This window comes from Bufo bufo, chromosome 2 (genome assembly GCF_905171765.1).
Source record: "Bufo bufo chromosome 2, aBufBuf1.1, whole genome shotgun sequence".
Classification (NCBI taxonomy): Eukaryota; Metazoa; Chordata; class Amphibia; order Anura; family Bufonidae; genus Bufo; species Bufo bufo.
This window is the reverse complement of record NC_053390.1, coordinates 557,401,147-557,428,449: the sequence shown is the minus strand read 5'-3', so window position 1 is coordinate 557,428,449 and position 27,303 is coordinate 557,401,147. Positions and strand designations below refer to the sequence as shown.

Genomic DNA, 27,303 nt, shown 5'->3' with positions numbered 1-27,303 from the left:
AAAAAGTATAGGGATGCCCAAACATGTTCCAGAATCATAGCCTTTGCTCTGAAATTAGTATAACATTTGTTGCTATGAGAGCACCCACTCCTCTAAAAAAGCTTTCCACTGGACTTTTTAAGTGGAACTTTGGTTTATCTGGTTCAGTTTACATCTTGAATAATAAGGCATGGCTCAGTCCAATGTATGGCAGTGGGGTTCATGGGGTTGTAAATAGGACTCCTGTATAGTCCATTCTAAATGTTCTACGCCTAACTAGACAAACTATCCTGCTAAAAGTAAAAGGATACTTTCCCCAAAGTTTTGTCACAATCTTGAGATAAGACAATCCTTTAGGTGTATGCTGTACTTTAATATTTAGGTTTTTTTTTTTACCTAAACTAAAGAGCCCCATCCTAAACCTTCAAAACGCGGTAAAAGTGGTATCCTTATAGATTTGTCCATGTAGCCTGCAACTATTTCATTTTTAATACTACTGTTGGTAGTCTGACCTTATTTTCACTAGGTTAAACCAGGCTCCTAAGGTTAAGCTTGTATGTGTTTGGTAATCCTTAGTTGCTCTTTTAGTAGGAGACGGAGCTCCTCTTTGGGCTCACATGAGGATGATAGAGACGAGGACCTGACACCAGCTCAGATCACACGCAAAATTCAGAGCCTCAAGAAAAAGATTCGCAAGTTTGAGGAGAAGTTTGAAGAAGACCGTAAATACAGAGTAAGGCCTTTTCCCGGAATTTCTTTATTGACCTTAATACCTTTTCAAACATCCTCTCAAATTTAAGGTTATAGCCTGGAAAACCTGGCAATGTTACCACATGCAAACATTTCATACCTTATTGCAACAAGTAATTTTTCCTTTTTCATAGCCGTCCCATCGAGACAAAGCTGCAAATTCAGAGGTCTTGAAATGGATGAATGAGCTCACCAAGTTCCGGAAGCAGCTTAAAGGTAAAAAAAAAAAATGTTAGATGGTGAAAGCACATTATTCTAGAGCTCATATATTGATATTTGTAAGCCTTCTAGACCTGAATTTCAAGTATCTTTACAGTAACATGTAGATGTATGCTCCTTTGGGTCAGCTGACAGGGTTTCATCAGTAGTCTCCTGAAATATTAACAAATTTAAAAGGTCCCATCATATATATAGCAAAATCACCTATTCACCATTTTTGGCATATCCTGTGGATATGTCATGAATGTCCACGATGGAAATACATGCCCAGTTTAAGATTTATGGAATATCCGGTTATCTACAGTAATTAATCTGGTGTCCTCTTACATGTCCTCCAAAGGATAGTGAATTATATAGATATTTTTTCTGTTACATTCCAGTAGAATTTTCATTATTTTTTTATTTGCTGAAATATCTTTTCTCTGTGCTTGTCATAAAAAGGAATGAGTTCTGAAAAATGTAAATAATCTCATATTACCTAGAGTCAAAAATTAAGATTTCCGAGGAAGATCTAGTTCCTCAAATGCGACAGAGAAGTAATACACTTCCGAAAAGTTTTGGGTCCCAGCTTGAGCGGGAGGAAGACAGAAAAGAAGCAGAGAAAGTGGCTAAACCCTCTATAGAAACTACAATGGAAAACATCCAAAAGAAGTTACAGGAGAAAAGATCTGAGGTCAACCGTCCGGAAGATATTAAGGTAAAAAAAAAACTTTTTTTTTAACTTTTATATATGTGTATAAAAAATGCAAGAAAGGGTGTATATTGTTTTTGCTATATAATTTAGTTGAAGTTACTTTGCTTATATTCATGTGTTTTTCTGGTCACTTAATATACTTGACAACAAATGTATAGTCATATGCGCTACATAAGATTATAACCGTATATGCCTGTTTGCAGGATATGACCAGAGATCAGATTGCAGCAGAGAAAGTCTCACTTCAGAAAGCTTTGCTTTACTATGAAAGTATCCATGGCAGGCCAGTAAGTATTCTTTATTTTTCTCAAGATCTTTTGATTTCATGCATTGTGCTATAAAATGTCAGAACCATTCTGTTTACAGAAGATCTATTACTTCCCCTGACATGTCTGTTTTAGTAGCTACTATTCCCCATTTAATAAGATTTCTGAAGCATTTATTCTTAGGACTCTATATTGTCCCATTTGTCTATTATTCCTACTAGAATTTTTGAATGAATTGCCAGCAATCTGCAGTAAAGGTCCAACTGGGTGTTACACAGCCTGAAACAATCCAGTCCGATGGAGCTTTATTGCAGACTGCGGACAATGTAATTGTAAGCTTCTAGTAGGAATGATGGACAAATGGCACAACACAGAGTCATAAGAATAGATGCTCCAGAATAGTTACACGAGGAATGCAAGTAATTACTAAAACAGACATGTCAGGAGAGGTACCATGAGGAATGTCAACTGTATGATTCAAACACATTGGTAGTACTTAGCAGTGTGGTACAGGAATTTTTAATGTAATTTTTCAATGAAAGGAGTTGCTTTTATCTTGGTGCTGGATCAATACATTGTTGCTTGGGTTCATTGCAACGTTGGAGTGGGATCCGTGCTTTAGATTTGCCACATGAATCCGTCCACCTGGTCTTTTTGTATTTCCATGTCAGGAGAGGTGACGGGTAGAGATGAGCGAACTTCTGTTTTCAAGTTCGGCATACAAGGTTTGGGTAGCTGAGTCCATAACGTAATTCTTAGATATCCTGAATCTTGTATGCCGAACTTGAAAACAGATGTTCGCTCAACACCAGTGACAGCTCCACATTTGCTGTTGTAATATATTCTTCCTACAACCTCACTGATAGTTAGATTTCTAGCACATATGTACTTTGTAAATGGCATGCATCATATTTGTCCACGTCTATTGAATGTTCCATGTTGTTGTTTTTTTTATTATTCAGTTGAAGTGGATATAAAGAATATTTTACATACTGCCATTCTCTTACCACTCTTTTGGTGTTTTTTTCCAATTTATGATAACCAGTTTTTGAATCCTGGACAAGAAGCCCTTTAACGTTCAGGTTTTGTTTAGAGGTGTATAAGCTCCCTTGTACAGCCCATGAACCAGTTCCATAGACCTTCCAAAATGGATGCACAGGTGGTTCTTCAAGAGAAGAGGCCCGTTAATCTGCTTTGTCAAATGCTCTTGTGGCAACACTGTTTGTGGGGAGAGCTGTTAATTGACAGGGCTCTGCTGTGAAGTGTGGTACTCATATCCTCTGCAGAAGTACCACAGAAGTTGTTTCCTGCAACCCCAGAATCAATTTTTAACTCTTTATGGAAGACCTTTAGCTAAAGTACCACTTAACTTATTAAGCAGGCATGTAAAAGGAATTCAATCCACTCACTCTGAAACTTTAATTAAGATAGCTTTGTTCTTTCGACTGTCTTGGCACTTTTTCGACATGGAAAAGTACTGAGTACTTTATTTTTTATTTTTTATTAAATCAAGTTGAGTCGAAAACCAGAAGGCCAAAGAGCACAAAGTATTGTAAGCCTATTAATTTAGAACCCATCATGGATCAAAGCTTGTGCTTTCTGAAGAATTAAAAGAAGCTGCAGGAGGCTTAAAAAAACATTTATTAATTTATAGACTACGTGTTACTAGCCATGTGTCCAGTGAAAACAAGGTGTGGCCTGGTCTAATCCAGAGTTCATGACATCACTGGATATCTACCTATGTCATCTGTAATTTTCATGTCGCTCATCCTAGAAGTTTGATCTAGTAAAGAGGTTGGTCTCTCCCAAGCCTAAAATTATAAATAAAATTTTACTATACATTTTAATGCACATAAGGTAGACTTAGTCTATTGGCGGAGACTGTGAAGGTTGCACCGATTTGTGCAGCGTCATATGGTTGACTCTTTCTTCCTGACCCTTAAGAACATCATCATTTGCTGATTTAGCAACTGCGTCTCCTGTTAAAAAGTGGATCTTTTTAGTACCTAATGGTAGGGCTGGGCGATTTTGCTACCAAAAAAATTGTGTTATTTCCAGTTTAAGGGCAGCTACAGATTTTTCTCAATTTTTTTTTTACTTTTATTTATTTGTCAGTGTAGGCATATGAGAGCTTGTTTTTTGAAGGGTGAATTGTATTTTTAAGTGACACCATTTTAGGGTACATTTAAATCCATTTTTATTTTTATTTTTTATTTTTTTTGAGGGGGGTTAATGGAAATGAAAAACTGTTCCACCATTTTTTTAGGCACTTTAAATTTATAGTGTTCATGGTGCAGCATACCGTATTTTTCGCCCTATAAGACGCACCGGCCCATAAGACGCACCTAGGTTTTTGGGGAGGAAAATAAGAAAAAAAATATTTTTAACCAAAAGGTGTGCTTTTGGTGGGTTTGGAACTAATGATGGTCTGTGGATGGCACTATTACTGGGGATCTGTGAAGGACACTGTTATGGGGGGATCTGTGGATGACGGACACTGTTATGGGGGGATCTGTGGATGACGGACACTGTTACGGGGGGATCTGTGGATGACGGACACTGTTACAGTGGGGATCTGTGGATGACGGACACTGTTACAGGGGGGATCTGTGGATGACGGACACTGTTACGGGGGGGATCTGTAGATGACGGACACTGTTACGGGGGGGATCTGTGGATGACGGACACTGTTACAGGGGGGATCTGTGGATGACAGACACTGTTACAGGGGGGATCTGTGGATGACGGACACTGTTACAGGGGGGGATCTGTGGATGACGGACACTGTTACAGGGAAGGATCTGTGGCTAACACTGTTACAGGGGGGGGATCTGTGGCTGGCACTGTTACAGGGGGGATCTGTGGATGACGGACACTGTTACAGGGGGGATCTGTGGATGACGGACACTGTTACAGGAGAGGATCTGTGGATGACGGACACTGTTACAGGGGGGGGATCTGTGGATGACGGACACTGTTACAGGGGAGGATCTGTGGCTGGCACTGTTACAGGGGGGGATCTGTGGCTGGCACTGTTACAGGGGGGATCTGTGGATGGCACTGTTACAGGGGGGATCTGTGGATGGCACTGTTACAGGGGGGATCTGTGGCTGGCACTGTTATATATGTGCCATCCACAGACCCCCCAGCCCATAACAGTGCCACCCCCAGCCCATAACAGTGCCATCCACAGACCCCCCCACCCCTTAACTGTGCCATCCACGGATCAGCCTCATCCGCCCCCCCCCCCCCCCCCCCCCCCAGTATACAAATATAAGATGTCTTATTCAATTAAAATGTATTACATATGCCCCCTCACTCCTAAATTCCTAATAGTACCTTACATCCTATTCCTAATAGGTTCTGTACAATGCAGGCCGGCCGGGCGGGCGGCGCGTCACTCACTGACGTCACTTGCCTGCGCCGCCTGCTTCATTCATAAAGTAGGCGGAGCAGGCACGTGGCATCAGGGAGTTACGCTGCCGCCCACCCCGCCTGCCGGCATTATACAGAACCTATTAGGAATAGGATGTAAGGTACTATTAGGAATTTAGGAGTGAGGGGGGCATATGTAATACATTTTAATGGAATAAGACATTTAATATTACTATACCAGAGCGGCGGGGCAGGGCTATAGTACACTGACTGCACCGCCCCGCCGCTATTCCGGCCCCCAGCTCCTCCTCCCAGTCCCTCCCCCGACCCCCGCTCGCTCATACATCGCATCCAGCGATGTTAAAGTGTCAGCATTCGCCCCATAAGACGCAGGGGCATTTCCCCCCCATTTTTGGGGGGGAAAAAGTGCGTCTTATGGGGCGAAAAATACGGTAACTAGCATTCAGTTTTTTGCAGAAGGGGATAGGAAAAAAGAATTAATTTACCGTACTTTTCGCTTTTTTTCCCCCTACATTCATGGGACAGTCTAAATAACATTATCTTGTACGGGTTATTGTACGGGTTGTGGAGAACATGGTGATACCATAGAGTTGTATACAGTAATACAAGAGCCACTGCCAAGTAAAATTAATACAAGACAGGAGCACTTCTAACAGTTCCACCCAATGTCCTTTAGTCAGCAGTGACTCATTTCCAGCATGTAATAAAGTTGTACTGAAGCTGTCATCAGTGTCCCTGCACACACCTTGATCTTCATGGATTGCCATCACTGTCTCTGCACACACTTTGATCTTCATGAACTGCCATCACTGTCCCTGCACACACCTTGATCCTCATGGATTGCCATCAGTGTCCCTGCACACGCCTTGATCTTTATGGATTGCCATCACTGTCCCTGCACACACCTTGATCTTCATGAACTGCCATCACTGTCCCTGCACACACCTTGATCTTCATGGGCTGCCATCACAGTCCCTGCACACGCCTTGATATTCATGGGCTGCTATCACTGTCCCTGCACACACCTTGATCTTCATGGGCTGCCATCGCTGTCCCTGCACACGCCTTGATCTTCATGGGCTGCTATCACTGTCTCTGCACACGCCTTGATATTCATGAACTGCCATCGCTGTCCCTGCACACACCTTGATCTTCATGGGCTGCTATCACAGTCCCTGCACACGCCTTGATATTCATGAACTGCCATCGCTGTCCCTGCACACACCTTGATCTTCATGGGCTACTATCACTGTCCCTGCACACGCCTTGATATTCATGAACTGCCATCACTGTCCCTGCACACACCTTGATCTTCATGAACTGCCATCACTGTCCCTGCACACACCTTGATCTTCATGGGCTGCCATCACAGTCCCTGCACACGCCTTGATATTCATGGTCTGCTATCACTGTCCCTGCACACACCTTGATCTTCATGGGCTGCCATCGCTGTCCCTGCACACACCTTGATCTTCATGGGCTGCTATCACTGTCTCTGCACACGCCTTGATATTCATGAACTGCCATCGCTGTCGCTGCACACACCTTGATCTTCATGGGCTGCTATCACAGTCCCTGCACACGCCTTGATATTCATGAACTGCCATCGCTGTCCCTGCACACACCTTGATCTTCATGAACGGCCATCACTGTCCCTGCACACACCTTGATATTCATGGGCTGCCATCACAGTCCCTGCACACGCCTTGATATTCATGGGCTGCTATCACTGTCCCTGCACACACCTTGATCTTCATGGGCTGCCATCGCTGTCCCTGCACACGCCTTGATCTTCATGGGCTGCTATCACAGTCCCTGCACACGCCTTGATATTCATGAACTGCCATCGCTGTCCCTGCACACACCTTGATCTTCATAGGCTACTATCACTGTCCCTGCACACGCCTTGATATTCATGAACTGCTATCGCTGTCCCTGAATACACTTTGTTCTTCATGGATTGCCATCAATTGGACAGCTCAGTCCTATTCACTAAAGGTGAGCATGATGTACTGTGCCAAGTTACATGTGTAAGAATGTAAGGGGCATAAAAAGAAAATGTTACTTTGTATAGGCAAGGTTTGTAAAGGGCCAGTAGAAGACTACAAATAAATTCTTTTTTACTGCTGTACATGATTAGGGAAATAAATATCTACTAGGTGAAAGACTCAATTACACTTTTATTAACATTTTAAACTGTTTCCATTTTACAGGTTACGAAGGGCGAGAGGCAAGTGATGAAACCATTCTATGATCGATACAGACTGTTTAAGCAGATCCTTTATCGAGCAAACACTATACCCGTCATTGTAAGTCGAGCTTCCTGTTTGCATGTCTTATTTATGGAGCTGCTAACATCAGTCATTTATTTTACTTGTTCAGACTCATTCAGTTTGAGCTGCTGTTACTCCCATGGAAACGTGGACTTTATTGGAATTTATTCTCTGCACAGAAAGAAGGACTGTAGTCACAAACATTTTATAAGTAATGCTGGTTAAACTGGATAGTAAATGCGAGGATGCAATAGAAAGAATTATGGGATTATTATTTAAGATATTACACAGTATTTCTTTGTGTATGCTTAAAGGGGTTTTCCGGTTACAACAGGTTATTGCCTATCCATGGCATAGGGTATAACCATGAGGCTAGTTTCACATTAACATTCAGATATCTAGCAAGGGACTGCCTGCTGGAGCTCTCAGAATCCGGTATTGCCGGACGCTGTCTGAATGCCCGCCAGGTCCATTTACTATAATATGATATGACCGCAACCCGGTAAATATGCTGAGAATTGGCTGGACTGAAACTGCTGCTGTAGTATATTCCATAATATGTATGTGTATAGAATGTAACACCTTTACTTAGGAGACTGAGAGAACATATTTATAATATCAGAAGGAAATATGCCACCCTCAGTCTACAGTCGTGGGCCAAAAGTTTTGAGAATTACATAAATATTGGAAATTGGAAAAGTTGCCGCTTAAGTTTTTATAATAGCAATTTGCATATACTCCAGAATGTTATGAAGAGTGATCAGATGAATTGCATAGTCCTTCTTTGCCATGAAAATGAACTTAATCCCAAAAAAAACCTTTCCACTGCATTTCATTGCTGTCATTAAAGGACCTGCTGAGATCATTTCAGTAATCGTCTTGTTAACTCAGGTGAGAATGTTGACGAGCACAAGGCTGGAGATCATTATGTCAGGCTGATTGGGTTAAAATGGCAGACTTGACATGTTAAAAGGAGGGTGATGCTTGAAATCATTGTTCTTCCATTGTTAACCATGGTGACCTGCAAAGAAACGCGTGCAGCCATCATTGCGTTGCATAAAAATGGCTTCACAGGCAAGGATATTGTGGCTACTAAGATTGCACCTCAATCAACAATTTATAGGATCATCAAGAACTTCAAGGAAAGAGGTTCAATTCTTGTTAAGAAGGCTTCAGGGCGTCCAAGAAAGTCCAGCAAGCGCCAGGATCGTCTCCTAAAGAGGATTCAGCTGCGGGATCGGAGTGCCACCAGTGCAGAGCTTGCTCAGGAATGGCAGCAGGCAGGTGCGCTCACACACGCACAGTGAGGCGAAGACTTTTGGAAGATGGCCTGGTGTCAAGAAGGGCAGCAAAGAAGCCACTTCCCTCCAAAAAAAACATCAGGGGCAGATTGATTTTCTGCAGAAAGTATCGTGAATGGACTGCTGAGGACTGGGGCAAAGTCATATTCTCCGATGAAGCCTCTTTCCGATTGTTTGGGGCATCTGGAAAAAGGCTTGTCCGGAGAAGAAAAGGTGAGCGCTACCATCAGTCCTGTGTCATGCCAACAGTAAAGCATCCTGAGACTATTCATGTGTGGGGTTGCTTCTCATCCAAGGGAGTGGGCTCACTCACAATTTTGCCCAAAAACACAGCCATGAATAAAGAATGGTACCAAAACACCCTCCAACAGCAACTTCTTCCAACAATCCAACAACAGTTTGGTGAAGAACAATGCATTTTCCAGCACGATGGAGCACCGTGCCATAAGGCAAAAGTGATAACTTAGTGGCTCGAGGACTAAAATGTTGACATTTGGGGCCATGGCCTGGAAACTCCCCATATCTTAATCCCATTGAGAACTTGTGGTCAATCCTCAAGAGGCGGGTGGACAAACAAAAACCCACTAATTCTGACAAACTCCAAGAAGTCATTATAAAAGAATGGGTTTCTATCAGTCAGGAATTGGCCCAGAAGTTGATTGAGAGCATGCCCAGTCGAATTGCAGAGGTCTTGAAAAAGAAGGGCCAACACTGCAAATACTGACTCTTTGCATAAATGTCATGTAATTGTCGATAAAAGCCTTTGAAACGTATGAAGTGCGTGTAATTATATTTCACTACATCATAGAAACAACTGAAACAAAGATCTAAAAGCAGTTTAGCAGCAAACTTTGTGAAAACTAATATTTGTGTCATTCTCAAAACTTTTGGCCACGACTGTAGACACTAGGCTAAAACTTTCAGGTAGTTGTGTGGGTTCTAGGACATGTGGTATTGAACAGGTAAAGGCTGATTGGCGAGGGGGAGATTATATTAAAACAGTGTCCAGGACAAAAAAAAGAGGATTTTCGATTTAAACTCTATGGCCCCAATTGGTTTGAATGATGAGGTTGAGCTATTTGGCTTCTGAGCAGTTGGATGTTTTAGTGATGGATGTCTAATAGTTCCTCTAAATGGATAAGGCAGCATTGATAGAAGCACTACATCCTTGCCGGAAAAAACTAAATTCTATTTTTCAAAACACGTAAGATCTTTTGGTCCATACAGCTGCCTGTAGCCTCAGTGATGCGAGTCAGCTCCCTGTCTCTAAGCGCCAGCTTTCAATTCTGGAGTAGTGCCACTTGCCGGGGCACTCTCCGTATTCATGTATATCACTGACTGACATACTCATCACCTATTTGGAGTGCTGAAATCGGTGGTCAAGCGCTACGTGGGGGATATGGAGAGCAGCCTTTCCCGACCACAATCAAAGTGGGCATACAGTATGAGGAACTATAAAGTAGCACATCATTTCACCCATCTGCTTGTGTCATACCCAGCAATTACGCTCTAGACTTACCTAGCCACACAGTTGTCTGGGAATTGTTTGAGATAATAGTGCACTTAGGTGTTATATTTCTGTCAGTGTGAGTGTGGTAGTTAGTGCATATCTTGTTTCTGAGGGTTGCGGTACCTCAGCAGTTGTGCAGCACTACCAGTAGCAGTGCCAGTGAGCTATTGTACTATTTAGTTGCTATTTGTTATCACTGATTTCTGCAATTAAGATTAATCCTGTTCAACGTTATAGTAATTTTAAGGGGAGAGTTCTGCAACTAGAGATAATTGGAATGGCGATAGGAAAACCAAAGATGGTCACTCTACTTGCCTTGTGAAAAATATTTGGCAAGCCTTCAAGTACAATAGGTCAACAGCAGATCTCACTGTTAATTGAGGCATATGGGAGCTTTAAAGGGGCTCTTCCACCAGAAAGGTATTTTGTAAGCTCAGTATTCATAGAGAACATATACAAAATATTGTCCTTCTGTAGCAGTCAGCACAAATGATAAGACCTCCTATATAGATCGGTAATCCATTGTCATTTTACTTGTCCTGAGAGTTGGAAGATATTATCTCAAGGGTAATCCTCGTTGTAACAGTAGGTGTAGAATTGGGGTAACAGTATGACAGCTCTGTTGTTCCCTTGGTAGACCTATAAAAATATATTCAGAGCACTGCATAGATTACCGTAAACAGGGGTTTACTGTGGCCAGATTATTGGTCTGACTGAAAAAGTTAAAGAAGTACTCCCACAAAAATGTTTTTTCTATGACCGGTTAGAAAGGTATATGATGTAACTTAGGCTATTTTCACACTAGCAGCAGGACGGATCCGACAGACTGTTCACCCTGTCGGATCCGTCCTGCCGTTATTTCGCCGGACCGCCGCTCCGTCCCCATTGACTATAATGGGGACGGGGGCGGAGTTCCGGCGCAGCACGGCATTGCACGGTGAGAGGCCGCCGGACTAAAAGTACTGCATGTCTGACTTTTTAGTCCGCCGACCTCTCACCGCGAACTGCCGTGCTGCGCCGGAGCTCCGCCCCGTCCCCATTATAGTCAATGGGGACGGCAAAATAGCGGCAGGACGGATCCGACAGGGTGAACAGCCTGTCGGATCCGTCATGCCGCTAGTGTGAAAGTTCCCTTATAGTGAAGGTAATATTTTTAGCTGTGGCTGTAGTTGTGAGTTATACACTCTGGTTCTCAGCTATGTCAAGTGACCGACACTCTGATTCTTCAACTGACACAGCGTCTTACATGTGGACAGGAAGTCAGTTTCTCTATTTATTCCCATTTACCTCTATGTTTCTCTATTTATTCCCATTTACCTCTATGTAAGTCCCATAGGAATAAAGAAAGAAACTGACTTCCTGTCCACAAAGGAAACGCTGCGTTGCCGAATCAGAGTGCAGTCAGCTGAGGACCAGAACAAAGTGGATAACTCACAAATACAGTCATGGATCAAAAGATTACCTTAATATTTTTCTGGGAGAGTTTTTTTTTAAGCACACCAGTTTACCGTGTTAAATATCTAAATAAAAAGGAAGATAAATGGGTTGTCTGAGTTATATATAAAAACTTGGACAACACCTGAAATGTCCGAAAATAACAAATGAATGGTTACTGTTTTTTCCCCTGTTTCTTCGAGCGCTGGACCCTGGTCCTCCCGTTGCTGATGTCATCTTCTTGGCTGCAGTGGTGACAATCATTACACAGGTCACCGCTGCAGCCAATTGCTGGCCTCAGCCGGGATGTCTCTGCTGAGGCCAATGATTGGCTGCAGTTTTGACCTGTGTGCACAGAACATCACCGTTGCAGCCAGAAAAACAAAGAGCAGGTGAGGACTGGGGCGCAGTGCAGGACGTAGGATAAAACGGGTGAGTATACATTCATTTGTGATTATATATTCATTTGTTATTTTAGGCACTTTACATGGGTTGCCTAAGTTTTTATCTATCTTGGACAACCCCTTTAAAGAGCCAGGACACGAAGTAGAATACATGGAGTGACTTTAAAAAGTTCTGTCCATCCATAAAATCATCCATCCATTTTTAAAACAAAAATGCATAAAATATTCACATACAGTTTGTTAATGTGATAAAAGAAAATTATGGCAGTGTCTCTTTAATAGAGAAACAATGAACTTGCACATATGGGGCAAATTTACGAATTCTGGGGGAGATTTATCAAACTGGTGTAAAGTAGAACTGGCTTAGTTGCCAGTAGCAAAAAATCAGATTCCATCTTTCATTTTTCAAAGGAGCTGTAAAAAATGAAAGATGGAATCTGATTGGTTACTATGGGCAACTAAGCCAGTTCTACTTTACACCAGTTTGATAAATCTCCCACTCAATCTTAAATTGAAACATTATAAAACTACACCAGGCAGGCAAAAAGTGCTCCAAATTTACAGTGACTCATGCTTTGAGATAGATTTTGCTGCATATTGATAGATATGGTCCACCACCTCTTGGTTGCCAATATTTTGCACCAAAATGTTTTTCTAAGTAAGAAAAGTAAGAAAACGTAATAAATGCTCCATGGTGTCTGCCACTTCATAATTTAATATTCTTAGACATGCCATAGGGGAGATTTATCAGTTGTGTCATAAGATGCATAATTATACCGGCTGGTGGAAATGGCACTTATTGTACTAACTTTATCAAAATTATGCACATGGCATAACATGCCTGGTGAGTGGACAGAATCTCTATTTGTTACATCACCCTGTTTTTTTTGTGTTTGTGGTTACCGACCGTTTGCATCCACCAATGATGTACCGCTTTGATAAATGCGTTTTATTACTCCTCTTAGCCAAGCTTATTTCCACCGACCTTCAAATGTAAAATATAAAAAAATCGCACATTTTTCATCCATGTTAATTAGTAAATCTCCCCCAGATTTATTTGCACATGAATAATCAATGGTCAATGATTTTTTTTATTTTTTTTTGTTTGCTTTGTGCCTTAGTATTTTTGCTTGTTGTATATTGTTTTGTTTTTTGATAGGTGTCAGTATGTAGAGGTGATGGTTTTATTGGGTACATTTGGAATCCTTGCGGATTCAGTAGGTCCTGATCACGGTATAGCAGGATATTGACTAACACTGGGTAGTTTGTTGAGTCCTTACCCAGTCAATGTGACACATCCAGCCATAGAACCTTCATAAACACATCGGACTTTATTATCTCAAATTGATATTGTTCTCAGTGGGAAAAAAAGAGTGAATGCAACATAATGAGAAGCAGACGTCTTTCCATTATAGTCACCTACACAGCTCAAAGAGCAACCACACAGAGAGTAATTCTAATTAATTATTCTTTATTAGATATCGAACACCTAGATGGTATATCTGTTAAAAAACATATACAAAAGACAGTGCATACTGGGAACACAAAGGTGTTACAATAAATGTATAAAAACAGAGTAAGCTCCAAACCAATAAGGGACTAGTATCCCCCCATACACAATAAAGCAGTATCAGCTTGGTGGGGCGCCTATAGCAATAATAGCATCCAGAGCATACATACACAAACACTCCAACCATTAAAGGGAGTGTGAGTCTGGGTGCTGCCCACATCAAACGGAGACTGCAAAGGGAGAGGGGGGGAAAAACAACATAGTTGAAAGTGCAAATGCAAAAAATACCTACTGACCCTGGTCTGAAACAGCCGCCCGACGATCATTTCGCAAAGTGCTTCCTCTTGGGTCTTTCCATTATACTATCCACCCATTAGTTGCAATCCTTTGGCTTAAAAAAAAAAATTAAAAAAAAAAACTGCTCATAATGGGACCCATCAAGTTGAAACACAGTCCAGTCTGTGGGCTTCATTTTGTTGAGTGTAATTATTTATTCAGTTAAACCTCCGCTCATTCTATGTTCAGGAGTCAACTGGGAGGTCCTGATCTGTGATTGACAGTGTTCCCTCTATGAGGTTGCATATATAGATAGTAGGACCTCCCAATGTATCAGTCTGCTCAGCTTATTTTCCTCCAAGTTGCCTGCAGATTGAACCGCATTGTCCACATAACAGGTCCCCTTTAAGTGGCATAGCTGATAGAGGTAGAAATTACACATGGACATGGACACTTGGGGTCAAAGTCCACCTACCAGCACAATAATTCAGGCTTGTTATAGCAAGGGTAAAGATGATTATGATAGGTGGACCTCAGCATACAGGCATTGAAATATATATTATGTATAGATTAAGTCCTCATTAGATATGGTGATATATAAAGTCATTGGTGGTAAGTTAGATGCCCACGTAGAACTTTCACTCTTGGACCCATGACATCCAAGCTATCCATCCAATTTCTAGAATGATTTCCTTGGTCTTTAGTAATAACTCTTTTTCCAAAGTTTACTGTAATATGAACAAACAGCTACAACTTTTCAGGTTTACAGTTACTTTGGAGGCTGCTTTCTGATATTTGTATTAGTTTTTCTCTCTCTCTTGACTGTCATATTTGCAAAGTGTGTATTTACTTGTCTATTCTATGCCTCTATGCCTGTTAAGGGAAGGACATAATTTCCAGCATACTGTACTTTGCATGTAGGCTAACCTTTTGGGGCCCATTGGGATGGGATAGCTAGACTGATGATGTTAGTTTGCTATCGATAAGATGTTACTAAATGTGTAGTGTAACACAGGGAACAGAAATGTGTGAGAAGGGCATGTCTAATTGTTTCATATTGATACAATTTGAAAATCTCAGAAATAAGTAGAAGCCTACATTTAATGGGTTACTTTGAAATATGGGAATGCATAAACAGAAATGGAGTGGGAGAATATTTTAAAAAATTAATGTTGCCAATTTTATTCGATTTATTAAACAACCCTTTTCATAGTCTTTCACACAATGTCATTCAGAATTTTGTGCTTTAAAGCTTATGTCCCTAAAATATGTCCCAACAAAAAAAAAAAAGTCCATCACCTAATATCAGTGAAGGAACACATAGTAATCACAATAGCTGTTGAGCATGGGATGTGTTCAGAGAGAGGGCGTCACAGTATAACTTACTTGTTAACACTTATCACAGGGATCCCCCTCCAGCAAGAGGAGAAGCCCTTTGCTGCAGCCAATAATCGAGGGTGAAACTGCATCCTTCTTCAAGGAGGTAAAGATAAGACTTCAGCTGCTAATGACAATGACTGCTAAATTTGCATCGAAATCCCACCAAGCAATCAACCACCTTATATACTGATTGTGTTTCTATAACTACGGCTTTGATTCCTTGCAGTGCTTCTCAAAAATCAGTAGCTGCTTTAGCCAAGCCAAATGTGTTCCAGCTTCCATACATTGCCCATGGCTCTGATTGCGTCAGCTTCTGTGTTTTATGTCCTAGATGATTTTCGCAGCTTGTTGATTTATTTCCCTGTGACTTTGCTTTCTACTTTTCTTGTTAGTCCTTGCATTGCTGTTTGCTAAAAAAAAATATGATTTACTCTCTGCATTGTCTGGCTTTAGAGAAGCGATTGACTTAGAAATATTACTTAGGAAATGACCATGTATATGGCTGAAGAGGCCAACTTTCAGAATGCCCTAATAGTGCCAGACAACAAGCTTATATATGTGTATGTGTAAGTATTTATATATATATATATATATATATATATATATATATATATATATACACACACCCACACACACTATATAAGTTTGTTGTCTGGCACTATTAGGGCATTCTGAGTTATTCATGGGATGTCCTCCATAAACTACTCAAAGAAGAGAGAAGACAAAGAGCATCTCTGGGGGACCAAGTACCTTACAAATATAGCCCTGCTTTAATTTCTTGCATTTTTTGCATTTTGGAATTTTTTATTTTTCTATTCGCATAGCTCTATGATGGCTTATTTTTTGTGGGACACAATGCATTTTTTTAATGCCACCATTCAATTTCCCATGTCTTGTATTGGAAAATGGGGAAAAAATTATTTGTGTGGTGAAACTGAAAAAAAAACCTGAATTCCGCCAAGGTTTTTGGGGTTTTGACATCACAGTATTCACGAATGCAGCAATACCAAACTTGTATAGAGTTTTTTTTTTGTTTGTTTTACTACTTAAAAAAAAAAAATTCTACATTTTCTTTGCATTTCCATATTTTGACAGCCATAACTTGCATTTGTGTTTTGCGTAACAAACTGTATATTTTTTTTTTATTGGTACGGCGTTCACCGTACAGGAATTTTTACTAATATTTTAGTAGTTCAGACATTTTCGGGCACGGTGATACTTAACTTAGCGTCCGTGGGGCAGGCACATGGGGATCGCAGACCCATTCACTTGAGCAAGAGCAAGTTCTATCTTTTTGCGGTACGGAAGCATGGAACAGAACCCCAGAAAGCACTCCGGAGTGCTTCCGTAGTGTTCCATTCCGCATCTCCGGATTTGCGGACCCATTAAAATGAATGGGTCCGCATCCGTGATGCGGAATGGCCACGGAACGGTGCACGTGTATTGCGGATCTGCAAATGCGGTCCAGAATACGGAAACGGGCATCACATGTTCGTGTGAACGAGCTCTAAGTGTGTGTATATATACATAGCTGTCAGTCACTGATAGCTGTACATGGGGAGGTGTTATCAGTGATTGATAGCATTCTCTATGTAAGTGTGTATACATAGATAGCTGTCAGTCACTGATAATTCTACATGGGAGAGATGTTATCAGTGACTGATGGTATTCTCTGTGTAAGTGTGTATACAGAGATAGCTGTCAGTCACTGATAGCTGTACATGGCGGAGGTGTTATCAGTGATTGATAGCATTCTCTGTGTAACTGTGTATACATAGATATCTGTCAGTCACTGATAGTTGTAAACAGGGATGTGTTATCAGTGATTGATAGCATTCTCTGTGTAAGTGTGTATATAGAGATAGCTGTCAATCACTGATAGTTGTACATGGGGAGGTGTTATCAGTGATTGATAGCATTCTCTGTGTAAGTGTGTATATAGAGATAGCTGTCAATCACTGATAGTTGTACACAGAAAAGATGTTATCAGTGATAGATAGTATTCTCTGTGTAAGTGTGTATATAGAGATAGCTGTCAGTCACTGATAGTTGTACACAGGGAGGTGTTATCAGTGATTGATAGTATTCTTTGTGTAAGTGTGTATACTTTCAGTCACTGATGTGAACCATGAGCAATGAAATTAGAAAAAGCACATATATAAAATGTATAAATGACAAGTTTTATTGATTCTATTCCCATAAAACTATATTACAATCTGCTCCTGCTCTATAACATGCTGCATGCAGATTGCATTGGATTTTATGGTGACGGGTCTTCTTTAAGTAACTAGTTGAATAATTTATAGGCTAAATTTTAGGTAGACTTCTTCCATGTGTGAAAATGTTTTATTCCAGTCCTTTGCTGCTCAGATTGCTCATCTATTTGCACAGTGTATTATGCTAACTGATATGTGTGTGCTGCCATAAGATTATATGGCAAGCGACAAGTATAAAAGTGAAACACATGCTGCCTCAGGATAAACACAACTCTTTTTCAAAGACTGTTATATATTAGCAAAAAGCTTTAAATTGTTGTATAACTCAAAAATAGGGCCTTTGTCACATTTGATATAAGGTAAAACTGCACAACAGGTATACAGTGTAAGCCATGTAATGTAGTCTGTATACATAGATTTCTGTTTTTCCTTGATTGCAATGCTGTGCTGTACTTTCTATATATATATATATATATATATATATATATATATATATATATATATATTATAGTGTGTGTATACATACACACATACAGAGGAGACCCATAGAATATATTACAAAATGGATCCATTATATCAGACAATCAAAAATGGCTTCTGCAAAGGAAGTCATGAGACCTGTTCGAACAGGGATAAATAATTATTTTTATATGATGCTAGCATACATATGGGACTTTTATATATATATATATATATATATATATATATATATATATATTGCCAGAAATAGCTGCATGCACCATTGCAAACTCTTGTTTAAAGTGTTCCTAAACTGTTGTAAAGTTTTTTTAAATTCAAAAAATACTGTAAAAAAGATTTTGTGATTATATTTTATTAATTGATTTTATTTTACTAGCAAAGCGGTCTCCTAAAGTTTGGATCTTTCTGTAATGTTCTTCACACAGTGGAGCAGGCACAGGCAGGAGCAACTGTGTGTGCTCCTGCCACTACAGGTCTTCCTTGTAGAAACTAGAATCCGTACATAGCTACAGTGTACGGATTCTGTATGCGCTGCAGTGAAAAGCCTTAGGGAAAGGCCCAGATTTCAGGGTCCTGTTTTGCTAGTAAAACATTAAAATCGGTTAATATAATATATTACAGAAATAATTTTTAGGGCATTTTTAGCAGTAAAAAAAAAAAATGTTTAGGTACATTTTAACGTTTGATATGGCAGCGTATCATTGCCAAGAGTTATATATGTACTGTACTTTTCCATTTTTCTTCATTACTTCTTGGGAGCATTGCACAGTTTTGCCCCATATAACTGTAACTCCCCCACACTGTGCATATTTTACAGCTCTATCTGTATAGTATACAGTTCAGTCACACAATACATACTTGCATTCCGCCTACGTTGTTTGTCCCGCTTCTTGATGAATGACAATTTTTGATCATAAGAATTCATCCATAAACAAAATTGTACTCATGTCACAGAAAACAGTGTGACCGTTCCTTCTAAAAGAATGACTTGTGCAGCTTTTTTAAGACTAGGCTTTCAGTACATCGATATGTTTGCAAGTCTCCTCACATCGTTGAGCCTAAACAAGAAATCATAACTGTGGTAGCTTTATTTTCCATTGCATCAACGTATTCTTTAGCCCTGTACAGAGGTTGTCATCACCATATCACTCCTTGTCTCGCGGGGTGTCTAATCCAATTTCTCTGTGTACACACTAGGGACATTTTGCATAGCAGGCCAATTAATCTATTATATTTTTGATTAAAAAAACTCCTTGCAAATGAGGTCCTTGGTCATATTGAATGCAGGAGCCCAGTGCTGCAAGGCCAATGAGCAACCATGATTATTTTAAACCATATCGTTTCTTATGGTTGTAGCTATTTTTTATGGTAACTCAAATTTATTTCTGCCTCAAGTTCTTTTTTATCAGTTCTGGCGGAATAATTAGATAGAGATGATTGACTTGATCATCAGTTTTGCCAGGCTATGGTATTTTTTGGGTAAAATTATAAAAGTGTGGTGATGAAGAAGAAACAGTACGGGGTAAGCATGTAAGGAATCATCTGTGTGTGATTTATGCTACTTTCACACCTGCGTTTAGGTGCGGATCCGTCTGGTATCTGCACAGACGGATCCGCACCTATATGCAAACGCTTAGATCCGTTCAGAACGGATCGGTTTGCATTACCATGAACAAAACGGATAATGTTGTTCATGATGATGCAAACGGATCCGTTTTGACTTTACATTGAAAGTCAATGGGGGACGGATCCGTTTGAAAATTGAGCCATATTGTGTCAACTTCAAACGGATCCGTCCCCATTGACTTACATTGTAAGTCTGGACGAATCCGTTTGCCTCCGCACGGCCAGGCGGACACCCGAACGCTGCAAGCTGCGTTCAGGTGTCCGCCTGCTAAGCGGAGCGGAGGACAAACAGTGCCAGACTGATGCATTCTGAGCGGATCCGCATCCAAATAGAATGCATTAGGGCTGGACGGATCCGTTCGGGGCCGCTTGTGAGAGCCTTCAAACGGAACTCACAAGCGGAGCCCCGAACGCTAGTGTGAAAGTAGCCTAACTAACTCTGTGCTGGTGTTTTATTGACTTGTACTAATCAGATTTACCTTTTGTATCCTGTTGCACTCCCTCAAGACCACACTTTACTACTATCCTTTAGGGTCCTTTTACAATTTTTTTCTTAAACGAGTGCCAATCAAGGTTAACGGCATGCTGACCAGCGTTTGTTTTAACGCTATATGGAGCGGTTATACAGTTTATACAGGGTGATGTGCTGCCCAGCGACCAAGGATTTTTAATGCTGTATAAAAGATGCATACATAGGTTCTCATAAATCTCCACTGGTAAGAGCTTCAGGCTCTATGTGAATTGAAATAATGTGACCTGATGACTGTTGTATATGCAGGAGGAAGAGGAAGGTTCAGAAGATGATGGCAATGTAAACACTGACTTCGCAGTAACCATGAAGCCAGGTTTTACTGTACGAAGCTTCTTAGACCAACTTGAAGAAGAAGCTGATGGCTTTGTTTCCCCAGTGGACGACAAGACCCCATCAAAGAGTACTCAAGATCTTGGGCTCGGAAATCTACATTCTGCATCTGTGTATGTTGGATTTTTTAAATTAGGATAAAAATAGAGAAATTTTTTGGGAAGTGACACAAAAAGCATTGTCTTTGTATTAATGTGTCATTTGAGGTTCATTCGTGATTTTCTTCCCCTGCTCTGATTTTATTTCCCATTCACCATTATTTCACTTTCAGTCCAGAGTTGGTTGTAATGCACATTAGTATACAGCAGCCAGGCTCTGTGTTGCACTTGTATTGTCCCCTTTGTGTCAGCTGGAACCCTGACATAAACTTGGTGAATCCATCTGTTAAAGCGTCGGCCGGTGCTCGCCGCCACTCTGCTTAGCCACCCCTTTGTTCTCCAGTGCTCCAGTCCAGTCACATAGTTTCCCCACTTCTGCTGCCCAATGAGTCCAGCTGCTGGAGTAGCACTGCGGCCTGCCCCTTGTAGGCATTTTCTATGTGTTAACGCTGTCGCTTAAAGTGCCAGGGCAATGTGTACCTTGATCTTCCCCAGCCAATGGCTGGTTACCCTGAGATACTTAAAGTACCTTCCCTATGGGAAAGTTCCTGAACAGTATTATTATTATTAATTATTAAAGCGCCATTCATTCCATAGCGCTGTACATATGATAAGGGGTGCACATACATAATACAGACAATTGCATTAATCATAAACAAAACGAGTTACAGACTGGTACAGAAGGAGAGAGGGCCCTGCCCGTGAGGGCTTACAATCTACAGGGTATGGGAGAAGGACACAGTAGGTGCGGGTGAAGTTGGTCGTGGCGGTATAGAGGCAGCAGGGTCACTGGTTGTAGGCTTGTCTGAAGAGGTGGGTTTTCAGGTTTCTTTTGAAGAATTCCACTGTAGGTGAGAGTCTTATATGTTGGGGTAGCGAGTTCCAGAGTTTGACAAGGGGGCCACTTTGGCAACGCCCTTAGGAGTAGCCCCAAGTCAAATCTGTTCAAGTGACAGAGTAGATCCACATCCGCTTTGTCGCACTATCATAGCTGACACAGCTCTGGTATAAAAGGAAACCATGACTGTAATCTAAACAGAGTCCTACCTATACACGTATGCATAACCCAATTTCATGTTTATTTTTTCAGGTCAGAACTTATAGAACAGCTCCAGGAAGCAAGGGAAGAAAAAAAGCGAATCAGAAAAAAACTCAGAGACTTTGAAGACAATTTTTTTAGGCAAAATGGAAGGTGAGTGAATGTGGCATGAGCAGGATATTTGCTTCTATTTTGTTGCATCAAGGCTTTCTGGTTGGATTACATTACCTTCTATTAGGATTTTCTTTTATTTAATACTTCATAATTCTCATAAGATATAAGATGTGTTCACACTGCTGGTTTACACTGTTACATAATTTTTACACAGTGGGGAGGGGAAAGTTGCAATTTCGTCAGTTTTCTGGCTTAATCAGAGGATATGATGCTCCTAAGGGCCCCCTTATACTGGCCCTGTGTAAATGGGGGATGCACTGCTGACAGTATGCAAAGTGAATGTGGGCCGTACAGTCATAATGATTTTCATTTGTCCCCTTTATCACTTTACATCAGGCCATGAGAAGGGCACTTTAAATGAGCGCTGATTGAAGCTAAGTTTAGATTGCATTGATTTATATTCTGGTTAACTGCTGCATTGAAACAGTAATATTGTTACCAATGATGTGAGGTGTGATTGCCTTACTTTTTAGCGTAAAGGATCAGTCCTCCAATACAGATAATTAAAGACTTCAATACAAATGTTTTCAGTAGGATAACATTTAGACCAAATGGCAGTTTTGTTTCCACCACTGTAATATTAATGGGAACCTGTCATGTTGAACATGGTGTTTGAGCTGCAGGCAGCATGTTATTGAGCAGGAGAAGCTGAGCAGATTGATATATATAGTTTTGTGGGGGAAAGATTCAGTAAAACTTGTAATTTATTCATTTAAATTCCTGCATATTGTGGGCTGTGAAGTCAAGGAGACGGTCCTATCCGTCAATGACAGCCTTCCCTCTATGACTGTGTATACAGAGATAGCTGTCAATCACTGACTGAAGACAAGGTGACGGTCCTATCAGTGATGACAGTCTTCCCTCTATGACTGTGTATACAGATATAGCTGTCAGTCACTGACTGAGGACAAGGAGACGGTCCTATCAGTGACTGACAGCCTTCCCTCTATGACTGTGTATACAGAGATAGCTGTCAGTTACTGACTGAGGACAAGGAGACGGTCCTATCAGTCAATGACAGTCTTCCCTCCATGACTGTGTATACAGGGATAGCTGTCAATCACTGATAGGACCACTTCCTTGACTTCACAGCCCAGGATGAGCAGGGATGTCAATGGATAAATTATAGATTTTACTGAATCTTTTTTCCTATGAAACTATCAATTCGCTCAGCTCCTTCTGCTCAAGGTGCCTGCAGCTCAAACTCCATGTTCAACATGACAGGTTCCCTTTAATGCTAGCTTGTTTTAGCCCAGTTGCATATGTTCTAATGATTAAAGGATTGAGATAAAGCATTGCTTTTCTTTTTGCCACTACAGAAATGTTCAAAAAGAAGACCGCAGTCCTATGGCAGAAGAGTACAGCGAGTATAAGCACATGAAGGCTAAACTTCGGCTTCTGGAAGTCTTAATCAGCAAGCGAGGCACATCACAGACAGTGTGATGTATAAAACAACCTTTATCAAGAAAAACTCACCTGCAAAGTAGCAGATCGCCAAAAGGAACCCAACATCTCGAATGTGTGTAACAATCAAAGGCAGTGGCCAGTCTCTGATTGCACAGGGGGTTTTCACAAATCAACTTTCATATTGCTCAGCTGGATATAACCAGGAGATTTGTTTTCTCTAGTTTTGGTACACTCCAACTTAAAGGTACGAATGAAGGGTAAAACGTCATTGGAGTCACAATACATGACCCAAAACACATGATGCGAGCTATGGGCCCACTTTTTACCCTCAGAATGGCACACCTGCTTTGGTCAGTGGTCTCCTGGTGGTGAACACATGGTTCTCAAACTCACAGTGGGACCACAGACATAATCTTGGGTCGTCTCCTGCATTACTTTATATTATCAATGAACTTTGTTGTGGGTATGCGTTCCAGGTACTGATACTGAAACCCTTATCTAAGAGCAAGTTTTTACCTCATTTTAACACTACTTCGTGATTCAGTTTCATGGTTTGTGGCATCTGGATGAACAACCTTGCATTAAACAAGATCTATACTAGAGCATATCAAAAGACTTGAGTACTCTGGAAATCATTCAGTTGAGCAGCCTCTGCTCAACCAGCTCATGCAATTTGTGTTGGAGGACGGTTTTTAGTGAACATTTTTTCTTAGCATTCTTATTGGCTAATGGATGACATGATTGAGTTGATTTGTTTTGGGGGCTACAAGTGTATAACATCTGCCCCTTTACCTTTTTCTGCAGCATGCACTTTCTTCTTTATACTATGACTGTAATTTATAATGCTACCAATATCTCCAGTAAGACTACATGTTCCTACCAAATTCCTGTGATTCTTCACTAGAATATTCTTGCTTTGTCTCTTTGTCCAGCTACATTTCACTTTGTTTCCCAAACCACCAGGGCTCATTTTCCTCATGGATTGTTGAAGAGTAATATCTGTCTCTTTCCTAGGACTCAATATACCAGCATGAAATCACTTTGTTATAACACATTCAACGCAGCAATTTCTGTAACATGTTAATGGGCTTGAGAGACAGTCCTGCCACCCTTACTGTTAACACTGTGGACTGTATCTACCAGCAGTGCCACTCTGTACAAGGCTTTAGCAGCTCATGATGTTCATGTAAGAACAACCAACATCTGTATAGAGTCTGAGAATGGTATATATTGCTTGCATTTTTATGGAAATCTCTTCAGGATCTGGAGTAACCATAAACAAAGAGTTATAATTTCCAACCTTCAACCTCACATGGAACTTAATGGAGTTACACCACTCCTGGTTACTCTTTTTCTCCACTGTTTGACAATAAATGAGTCCTGTTTTACTCTTAACCTACATGTAGTCAAAATATCATGAAACATTTCAGAGGTACATAAATAAATACGTATAGTTTTGGGGGGGGGGGAATGCAACATCGAATTGAAATTTTGAATGTGTCCGATTTTTTTTCTTTTTCTTTTTTTTTTTTTTGTGAATTTCACATTCGATGTAAAACTTTATTTAATCTCACACTACAAATTAGATTTGTAAACTTTTAGTTTTGATTTGTGTTTTTGTGTCCTGCTAACTTAAGATTGTCATGATACAGACTCGAGTTCCTTTTACATAGCCGCTGATTGGGAACGGACCAATCGTCCCCCATGGAGTTTACATCTTGTAAAAGCTCTTTAAGCAAGTGTCAATCAACTTGGTATATTGTTAATTGGTGCTCGGTATGGCCCCGCATTGGGCTGTGTAAAAGGGCCCTTAGAAAAGTATCAAGTTTATTATACTCGCAATAGTGTCGCCTCCAAAAGTTCAGTGGTAATAATTTTAATATTCTAACTTTACAGGACAATTTTAATGTTGAGAGTCTACCATTGATTTAGGAAACTACCATGCAACCACTAAATATTGTATACGTTGCAATCCGTAATGGAGCCACCTTTAAACAATGTACTATTTGGCACATTGGTTGCAGAATTATGGATTCAGTGTTGTGAAATTGGCACGTATTTCTAGTTTGAGGACTTCATGTTACAACATTGTGCCATGTTAAGCACATTGAGAAAGTAACTCTGAGCTTAACTGGATACATATTACCTACATGAGAATTAACATGCAATACAGTATTGTCTCCAGCCTGAAAAATAATGTTCCGAAATCATGAGCCAATTCATTTCCATGGTAACTGCTCCCATAGGCTAGAGCTGGTGAAATGGTTTATAGGAGTCTCTACCCTGCATGTTTCAAAAACACGGATAACAAGATATAATATCAGGAAGGGCGTCCTCTGCGATCCTTTAAAAATGACCCTTCGTGTAGGAACTATTGTCAGTTTTGTATTTGTAGCAAATTGATCTCGTAGCCTCTGAAATACCAAATATATTTTATTGCACACCATAAAATTTCTCAACCAAGGCATGTAAATACAATTTGATTGATTGGGTTGGATGGATAGCTTTGATTTATTGGGCACAGCAAAATATTTGGGTGGTGTTTGAAAAAAAGCAAGTCTCAGGTAGAGGTTTTATCACTGTGTGTTTTTAGCGTTTAGGGTGTGTACAAGTGTAGATGATATACACGGCACATTGCCTAGTGCCAGACAATCTAAAAAACACTGACGTGTTTTACACAGAACTGATCGTTCTGCTTATGCATCAATTAATAGTGTTTCTAATAAATTTTGCACTTAATTTTGCTCCATGAAACACATTCTGATAAAAAGAATGATGGAAAAGTTACCAAAAATGACTATTTGCATGGTTTAATCTCAAAATCCCTTTGTAAGGAGTCTAAACTACTCATATAACTGTTTGTTTGATTTGATTGTAATTTACATTACACATGTGTTTCTGTCTGTTTTACAGGCTTTTCCCACAATTGACATTTATGACCTATGCACAGTATTTGTGATAAATGTCTGATCGCATGGTTTCCCAGCAATCATTCTGTGGATAGGTTAAAAAAGTACTTTGCGGAAAACTCCTTTACGGTAAAATCTGCAGAGCTGTATTGTAAAATTGCAAGTGTACAAACACACTGTTCATGCTATAGTTATTTGTCACTGTGGAAACAACTGACCAAGCTGAAGTGTGAACTCAACCTTAGATGTCTTCAAGTAATAAAAAAAGAAACCAGTACAGGTCTTTAATACAGGCCAACTATAAGGATTTCTAAGCTAGAGCCATAGCCTTAGAGTCCAGTGAGAAATTAAGGATGTAAAGCTAGGAAATTCTCCCAACATATATGTCTTAAGCTTTATTCAGACATTGCTTTTCCTTAATTTGGACAGCTGTGATGTATGCTACTGTCTAGGTATATTTTGGTATACATAATCATTGACTCCCAGTAAAATAAAATATATATACTATATAAATAAATATATATATATATATATATATATATTTATTTTTATATATATATATATATTATTTTTTTCTACTGTGTCCCTCTATTAAGGTTTCCCACTCCTTCACAGACCTACGAAGGGAAGCATATCTACTTGCTTTTCAGCACTGGCTCTTTCGCGCCTTGGCTGCTGTGCTGGGATCTGTGGATGTAAACTTCCTGCTTGACGCCGCTGCAGCTAGTCACTGACCAACGGTGACCTGCTCCCTTGCATTATGAAGGGGTAAGATTTGCAACCCCCATCTTTCCACCCAAAGTTGCACAACTCCTTGAAGCCTGAGTATACATTATATAAAAATATTTAAAAAAAAAGTCAATGCATTGTGCAGTATCGGCTCGTGGCCACTGATGCTAGAATATAAGAAAGTAGCAGGTAACCATGGATGGGCGTTACTGTAGAAGAACATTTTTTATTGTTTTGGGCACTTGCCTTATAGTGTTGTAACAAAACTGAGAATGTAGCAATAATTGAGGATGCCTATTTGAGAACTTTATTTGTATCTGTTTTCCTCCTTTGGCATTGCTTTTGAAAATGAGTGGACGCCCATTTTTTAT

The 27,303-nt window shown here is 40.3% G+C and overlaps 1 protein-coding gene across 6 annotated transcripts in view; it reads left to right on the top strand.

The window, feature by feature from the left end:
- Positions 1 to 26,463, top strand: part of FAM13A (family with sequence similarity 13 member A) — a 272,278-nt gene extending 245,815 nt beyond the window's left edge. For 3 of the 6 annotated variants that reach the window (XM_040418153.1, XM_040418150.1, XM_040418148.1), the window contains 9 exons: positions 568 to 712; positions 864 to 945; positions 1,431 to 1,645; positions 1,846 to 1,929; positions 7,518 to 7,613; positions 15,418 to 15,495; positions 20,493 to 20,689; positions 21,765 to 21,866; positions 23,207 to 26,463. In XM_040418153.1, the coding sequence (XP_040274087.1) occupies positions 568 to 712; positions 864 to 945; positions 1,431 to 1,645; positions 1,846 to 1,929; positions 7,518 to 7,613; positions 15,418 to 15,495; positions 20,493 to 20,689; positions 21,765 to 21,866; positions 23,207 to 23,330 (1,123 nt within the window). In that variant the 3' untranslated portion in view covers positions 23,331 to 26,463. The remainder of the gene's footprint in view (positions 1 to 567; positions 713 to 863; positions 946 to 1,430; positions 1,646 to 1,845; positions 1,930 to 7,517; positions 7,614 to 15,417; positions 15,496 to 20,492; positions 20,690 to 21,764; positions 21,867 to 23,206) is intronic. The other 3 variants (XM_040418149.1, XM_040418152.1, XM_040418151.1) reach the window with 3 other exon arrangements.
- The last annotated feature ends 840 nt before the right edge of the window (positions 26,464 to 27,303 follow it).